The sequence below is a fragment of the Panthera onca genome, chromosome D4 (assembly GCF_046562875.1).
Source record: "Panthera onca isolate mPanOnc1 chromosome D4, mPanOnc1 haplotype 2, whole genome shotgun sequence".
Taxonomy (NCBI): domain Eukaryota; kingdom Metazoa; phylum Chordata; class Mammalia; order Carnivora; family Felidae; genus Panthera; species Panthera onca.
The window spans coordinates 70,158,056-70,166,760 of NC_138351.1; the positions used below are offsets into that span (position 1 = coordinate 70,158,056).

General features: G+C 40.8%; 1 protein-coding gene across 1 annotated transcript; it reads left to right on the top strand.

The window, feature by feature from the left end:
- Window positions 1-1,584: 1,584 nt before the first annotated feature.
- On the top strand, window positions 1,585-4,847 carry LOC132675658 (AP-2 complex subunit beta). Its single transcript, XM_060627940.3, is given in 2 exon segments — window positions 1,585-1,869; window positions 1,872-4,847. Coding segments are annotated over 2 exon segments (2,808 nt in total). The 5' UTR covers window positions 1,585-1,661; the 3' UTR covers window positions 4,472-4,847.
- The last annotated feature ends 3,858 nt before the right edge of the window (window positions 4,848-8,705 follow it).

Here is an 8,705-nt window from a genome sequence, read left to right on the forward strand (position 1 = left end):
ATGTGGCTCCTCAGATAGTAAAGGGTGGAACTCTAGTCAGAGGTCACTGCCTTACTAATGAGAAGGGAAGAATTTTCTTTCCTTAAAAAAAACATTTTATGTGACTATTTATAGAATAAATAATCTTAGAGTAATGGTAATGAAAATGAAAATGAAAATGAAAATGAATAAATATACCTAGAATTTCATCAATCACCAAAAATTCCTTTTCACTTTTCTATTTTGCCCACCAATTCTTGCCCACATGCATAAATATATTTACATTTTCATAAGCATGGTGTAAATTCAATTTTGGATCCAGCATGTTAAATCTAACATAAGTTTCATTCATATCACTTCATGGTCTTGTTATTGTAATGATGCACCTTGTATCATTATAATGAGTATATCTCTCAGTATAGATAGTAATTTACTTAACTCATTCTCTGTTATAATACATTTTAAGTGATTTCCAAAATATTTTTATTACAAACAACAATGCCACAAACTTCTTAATGCTAATAGCTTTGTCATCCCTTAGACGAAGTATCATTGTCTCCATTTACAGATTACTAGACCAAAAGACGTAAGCATTTTATGGCTCAAAAAATAGTCTGACAATGAAAACTTTTTTTTTTCATGGACTCGTTAGTCCTATGAGGTAAGAATATCTATCCTTTACTGGGCGTCCAGTATGCACATAACCCTCTGAGGAATTTAAGAAGAGACTTCAGTTTAACCCTCAGTGGAACTAAAAAGGAAGGCTTTGCTTTATCCTGATGGTAGGAATGAGGCTTACAGAAATTATGCAATCTGTCCAAGGTCATTTAGCTAGAAACAGCGAGAGACGGTATCATCAATTTAGAGATTGAGGGTTTGAACCCAAATCTTTCTGGCATTAAAACACATGTTCTCTGAACCTCAATTTGTTCATCTGTAAAATATTTAGTTCATCTGAACTAAATATTCTCTCAAAGCTGTCCAGGTTGAAGTAGGTTTCTGACAGCTTCAGATCACCATGACCCTTTCTGAGCATTAAAACAGAAATTTCCCTCATGGATTATGTGGGAGCTGTTTTAGCACTTCTTTGCGTATAAAAGATGCTGACAGCAGGTACTTTCAACTGAAGCTACCTCATTAGCAGTGGCAGCTCCAGTGTTACCTTCATATCAATAACTCTGATAATGATTGTTTATATTATGTGAATTCCCTCCTTGGATTATTTGAAAATTTTGCAATTTTCCTCAGTCTCTATTAAGTCTCTTGACAAAAAGTACTTCATTTTTTGAAACATACCTACACCATCCTCCTAATTCTACTAGGAACTTACTTTTGGTTTGGTTTGGTTTCTAAATGCTCTCCTGTCATCAAAATAAGTTTTATTTATGTTTAAGTATATACACCTATGGATACTACATAGCATTTACTCTTTAATCACTTGAGGTAATAATCTATATGACATGAGATTTTTTTTCTCAGTGCAATCTGTAATCTCAGATTATATGGTTTGGAGGAACAGACTCCCTATCTTTGTAACTTTAGCTGTGGTTGACCATTCATCCTATGTCACACAGCCCATGTATTTAAAACCCATACTCTTGACAACACCACTCGGGCCGTGCTCTCTGGCTGCTGCCGCCACCCCCGCCCTTGCCTCCGGTGCACATTAAAGATCCAAAACCATGACTGACTCCAAGTACTTCACAACCAATAAAAAAGGAGAAATCTTTGAATTGAAGGCTGAACTCAACAATGAAAAGAAAGAAAAGAGGAAGGAGGCTGTGAAGAAGGTGATTGCTGCCATGACCGTGGGGAAGGATGTTAGCTCTCTCTTTCCAGATGTAGTGAACTGTATGCAAACCGACAATCTGGAATTAAAGAAGCTCGTGTACCTTTGATGAACTATGCCAAGAGTCAGCCAGACATGGCCATCATGGCTGTCAACAGCTTTGTGAAGGACTGTGAAGATCCTAATCCTCTCATTCGGGCCTTGGCAGTCAGGACCATGGGGTGCATCCGGGTGGACAAGATTACAGAATATCTGTGTGAGCCCCTCCGCAAGTGTTTGAAGGATGAAGATCCCTATGTTCGGAAAACAGCAGCAGTCTGTGTGGCAAAACTCCATGATATCAATGCCCAAATGGTAGAGGATCAGGGATTTCTGGATTCTTTGCGGGATCTCATAGCAGATTCAAATCCAATGGTGGTGGCTAATGCTGTAGCAGCATTATCTGAAATCAGTGAATCTCACCCAAACAGCAACCTACTCGATCTGAACCCACAGAACATTAATAAGCTGCTGACAGCCCTGAATGAATGCACTGAATGGGGCCAGATTTTCATCTTGGACTGCCTTTCTAATTACAACCCTAAAGATGACCGGGAAGCTCAGAGCATCTGTGAGCGTGTGACTCCCCGGCTATCTCATGCCAACTCGGCAGTGGTGCTTTCAGCAGTAAAAGTCCTGATGAAGTTTCTGGAGTTGTTACCCAAGGACTCTGACTACTACAATATGCTGCTGAAGAAGTTGGCCCCTCCGCTTGTCACTTTGCTGTCTGGGGAGCCAGAGGTGCAGTACGTCGCCCTGAGGAATATCAATCTAATTGTCCAGAAAAGGCCTGAAATCTTGAAGCAGGAAATCAAAGTCTTCTTTGTGAAGTACAATGATCCCATCTATGTTAAACTAGAGAAATTGGACATCATGATTCGTTTGGCATCCCAAGCCAACATTGCTCAGGTTCTGGCAGAATTAAAGGAATATGCCACAGAGGTGGATGTTGACTTTGTTCGCAAAGCTGTGCGGGCCATTGGGCGGTGTGCCATCAAAGTGGAGCAATCTGCAGAGCGCTGTGTGAGCACATTGCTTGATCTCATCCAGACCAAAGTAAATTATGTGGTCCAAGAGGCAATTGTTGTCATCAGGGACATCTTTCGGAAATACCCCAACAAGTATGAAAGCATCATTGCCACTCTTTGTGAGAACTTAGACTCGCTGGATGAACCAGATGCTCGAGCAGCTATGATTTGGATTGTGGGAGAATATGCTGAGAGAATTGACAATGCAGATGAGTTACTGGAGAGCTTCCTGGAAGGTTTTCATGATGAAAGCACCCAGGTGCAGCTCACTCTGCTTACTGCCATAGTGAAGCTGTTTCTCAAGAAACCATCAGAAACACAGGAGCTGGTACAGCAAGTCTTGAGTTTGGCAACACAGGATTCTGATAATCCTGACCTTCGAGACCGGGGCTATATTTATTGGCGCCTTCTCTCAACGGACCCTGTCACAGCCAAAGAAGTAGTCTTGTCTGAGAAGCCACTGATCTCTGAGGAGACAGATCTTATTGAGCCAACTCTGCTGGATGAGCTAATATGCCACATTGGATCTTTGGCCTCGGTATACCATAAGCCTCCCAATGCTTTTGTGGAAGGAAGTCATGGAATCCATCGCAAACACTTGCCAATACATCATGGGAGCACTGATGCGGGTGACAGCCCTGTTGGCACCACCACTGCCACCAACCTGGAACAGCCTCAGGTTATCCCCTCTCAAGGTGACCTTCTAGGAGACCTTTTAAACCTTGACCTTGGTCCCCCCATCAATGTGCCACAGGTGTCCTCCATGCAGATGGGAGCAGTGGATCTCTTGGGAGGAGGTCTAGATAGTCTGGTGGGACAGTCGTTCATCCCATCATCAGTGCCTGCAACCTTCGCTCCTTCACCTACTCCTGCTGTGGTCAGCAGTGGTTTGAATGACCTGTTTGAACTCTCCACAGGGATAGGCATGGCACCTGGTGGATATGTGGCTCCTAAGGCTGTCTGGCTGCCTGCAGTAAAAGCTAAAGGGTTGGAGATTTCTGGAACATTTACTCACCGCCAAGGACACATCTATATGGAAATGAACTTCACCAACAAAGCTCTGCAGCATATGACAGAATTTGCAATCCAGTTTAACAAGAATAGCTTTGGTGTCATCCCCAGCACTCCTCTGGCCATCCATACACCACTGATGCCAAACCAGAGCATTGATGTCTCCCTGCCTCTCAACACCTTGGGCCCAGTCATGAAAATGGAGCCTCTGAATAACCTCCAGGTGGCTGTGAAAAACAATATTGATGTCTTCTACTTCAGCTGCCTCATCCCACTCAATGTGCTTTTTGTAGAAGATGGCAAAATGGAGCGCCAGGTCTTCCTCGCAACATGGAAGGATATTCCCAACGAAAATGAACTTCAGTTTCAGATTAAGGAATGTCATCTAAATGCTGACACTGTTTCCAGCAAATTGCAAAACAACAACGTTTATACTATCGCCAAGAGGAATGTGGAAGGGCAGGACATGCTGTACCAATCCCTGAAGCTCACTAATGGCATTTGGATTTTGGCTGAGCTACGTATCCAGCCAGGAAACCCAAATTATACGCTGTCGCTGAAGTGTAGAGCTCCTGAAGTCTCTCAGTACATCTATCAGGTCTACGACAGCATTTTGAAAAACTAATAGACTGGTCCGGCGCCCTCCGGCCATCCTGTGATTGGTGCAAGCCAAGAACTCTTAACTGGAAGAAATTGTGTTGCCGTGTAGAATCTGAACCCAAACACACTGAGGCCACCCACCAAGGTAGTGACTAGTCTAACCTGTGCTAACATTAGGGCACAACCTGTTGGATAGTTGTAGCTTCCTGTGAACATTTGTAACCACTGCTTCGATCACTTCCCTCCTCTTGCCACTCGCCGCCACTATCTGTCCTTACTTGTGAGCTTCTCCATAGTGTGCCAGTGGCTGGCATTTTTGAGTGTAGTTTGATATTTTGTAATTGAGAGCTCATTTCAAAAGCAGAAAAAGACAAAAAATATTAAAGCAAGGAAAAGTGTCACTGAAACATAAAAAGAATAAAAAAATAAAAAAAAAAATAAAACCCATACTCTTACCACCATCCCAAATTCTCTTCCTGGGTAAACTGCCACTCACCAGAAGTATCCAGAAATGACAGGAATGACCATCAGTCCAATAAATGAGAGAGGGAATAGCAGGACAAGTATTTCACATATTACAGGGTTCAATAAACTCTGGTTAAACTGACAAAAAGTGGAAGTTCCAACTCTTTGGACCCCTTTGGTCCCTTTCAATCTAAAGTTTCCCTAGTCATTGCTACATGTATTTTCAATCTACAATTAACAGTACTGAGTTTTTTTGATAACTGTACATGTCACAAGCAAGGTGTTAAATCTGGTGTTTTGAAACAGATCAGAGAAGATATACAAAGCCAGGTGAGGGGCAGAAGATGGGGACATGGAGCACATTCCCATCCTACCTTTAAGCTCACTTCTACCTGCTTTCTTTTTTTTATTTATTTTTTAATGTTTATTTATTTTTGAGAGACAGAGCATGAGCGGGGGAGGAGCAGAGACACAGGGAGACACAGAATCTGAAGAAACTCCAGGCTCCAAGCTGTCAGCACAGAGCCCGACACGGGGCTCAAACCCACGAACCACGAGATCATGACCTGAGCCAAAGTCGGACGCTTAAACGACTGAGCCACTCAGGCTCCCCTACCTTCTTTCCTTTCCTGAAGAATCCAATGGCTGAGGCAGAGGGTGTTCAGACTGCGAGGGAAGCAGGCCAGGGAATGGAGTAGGGGGAGCAGGAAATGAAAATGCCTGTGTATTTGCTTAAGCCAAACATAAACCAGGTATGCAATATCTTTGCATAACCCTGTTGCTAATAAATTCATAAGCAGTCAGATTGCATGTGGGATCCTGCAAAATAATAGTACAACAGAGACAGTTCTTGCCCTCAAGGGGGTCCTGCTCTGAATTATACAAAAATAGTGCAAACCTGGACTAGAGAGCATAATTTATACCTGCCAGGATATGGAGACAAACTTAAGTGTTCATCAATAAATGAATGAATGAAGAAGATGTGGTATATGTGTGTGTAAACAGACACAGACAGACACACACACACACACACACACACACACACACACACACACACACACAGAGGAATATTACGCAGCCATAAAAAAGTATGAGATCTTACCATTTGTGACAGAACGGATGGACCTAGAAGATATTATGCTAAGTGAAATAAGCCATACTGAAAAAGACAAATACCATATGATTTCATTCATATGTGGAAACTTAAAAACAAAATAAATAAATAAAAAGCAGAAGACCTATAAATATAGAGAAAAAACTGATGGCTTCCAGAAGCAAGGGGGTGGGAGAGGGAAAAAATGGGTGAAAGGGAGTGGGAGATACAGGCTTCTAGTTATGGAATAAATAAGTCACAAGAATAAAAGGTACATCCTAGAAAATATAGTCAGTGGCATTGTAATAGCATGGCATGAAGACAGATCATTACACTTGTGGTGAGTAGAGCATAATGGATAGAGATGTGAAATCACGATGTTGTACACCTGACACTGATGTAACACTGTGTGTCAACTATACTCACATTTAAAAAAATTTAAGTAACTAATTAATTAACTAAAAGTGGGTTCGAGAGGCAAGCCTGGCCAGGTAAACAAGAGGAGGTGTCCATGACTGGGAAAACAACATTCAGGAAGCCCAGGGTCTGCCCCTGAAAGTGTGGAATTCCCCAAACTTGAACCCAGCCCTATCTGACTCCCATCCATAAAACAGAACTAACTTTAACCACGAGGCAAGATTGTGGTGACTGAGAATTAGGTGAGATAAAGTACAGAGAAAGAGCTCCATGAATTATGAAGAAATAAGCAAATATAAACTAGAATACAGTCTGAAGCTTGGAAGCAGAATTCCCATGAAAATGTCATGTTCAGTCTATGGATTGATAATCCTCACACCTGTCCTGTGAACTCTATGTTAACATTCATTACACATCTACCTACATGCCACCCACATGTACATGAAGTAACTTTAATCCTTCTAAAAACCTGCCAGGTAACTACCATTATTATCAATTTACAGAAAAGAAAACATGATCTGATGAAGATGATAATAGATTTAGAATTTGTTTCGCTATCTAATCATCTTTCCATAATTTTCTTAGTCTGTTTTAGTATTTCTTTCAGCATATTTCCACCAGAAAGTCGAGTTTGGGTATCAATAGCCTAGCCCCAATCAATAATCTACTTTATTTCATTGGCTCATTTAGGTAACATTTATAGAATCCCTACCAGATGTCAGGGATTGTCCCAGGTACTGCAGTTACTGTGTTAAACAGAAAAGAGAAGAACTCTGCTTTTTCCACAGATCATATTCTAGATGAAGAAGACAGCTGATAAATAACTAAACACATACATCAATACTGTTATCACATATTGACAGGTGCTCTGAAAAACATTTAAATGGACATTTGAACAACGACTAAGTGAACAAACAAAACTGTCATTTACTCTATTAAAAATTTTAATACAGATACCATATGTTTTCACTCTTATGTGGATCCTGAGAAACTTAACAGAAGACCATGGGGGAGGGGAAGGAAAAAAAAAGTTAGGGAGGGAGCCAAACCATAAGAGACTCTTAAAAACTGAGAATAAACTGAGGCTTGATGGAAGATGGGAGGGAAGGGAAAGTGGGTGATGGGCACTGAGGAGGGCACCTGTTGGGATTAGCACTGGGCGTTGTATGGAAACTGATTTGACAATAAATTTCATATTAAAAAATTTTATATTATCCCCAACAACAAAAGCCATAAAATGGAGTCTGTATACTGCCATCCATCTTATTCTCCTGCCAAAGACAAATGATCCATGGGCCAAGACAAAAGCTCCCAATATGAGAGGGAGACAAACACTATTCATGAACATCTTGAGGAAGTGTCCTACAAAACCCATATGGATTCTTGGCTAATGATTCTTAGTTTATTACCATCAAAATTTATTCTGGATTGGTTAATTACATTGTAACCAAAATATGTACTACAATCCTATGACTTTCTAATGATCAGAATAAACTCCAAAACATCAAGCATAGCTCCTGGGGTATGACATATGCAAATCTTTCTGGTATATTGCCCAAGATAATGTGATTAGTGCCTTCAACAAAAATAATTCAACTTCCTCATTTTAAAAAGCACTCTCAATAAGTAACCCTCATTGACAGTTTACTACTCCCTGGGTGGAGAAGTAAAACAGCAAAAGCATAATATTTGGAGATTAGTACCTAGTTTAAGACATATCTCTGCTACTTCCTGGGTGAGTCATCTTCTATAAGCTACTTATGCTCTCTGAGACTCTGTTTCCTCATCTGTAAAATGAGAATAGTAAGACCTATCAATCAACATTTTTGTAAGGATTAAGTAAAAGAATGTGTATCCACACACATTATAAAGGGCAAAACATCATATATGGGGTCATGAGTATTCCTGGGGAGCCCTGCTACAACCCGGATAAGATATGTGTCAATCTGGGAGCCTGAGCAATTATTTATAAATTTTTTTCATCATGAGAAAACAGATGATTTAGGCCTTCTAATATTAAAATGTGTAGCAGAAATGGGAATGCCTTATCTGAGCTCTGCTATGGCACTGCTACTCTGGGCACCTCAATGCCAAGTTAGGTGCTATAACAATCATCATAAGCACTGAGCAAATATTTCATTTATCTCCTAATTCTTTCATTAATTTCCCATCCATCATTAGACATCATACATTCATTCAACAAGTCTACTGTGAGCCCAGTACTGTGCTGGAAACTGTTCAATGGCTGGGTTCACAGTGCAGGAAGTAGATCAGTCAGTGATCC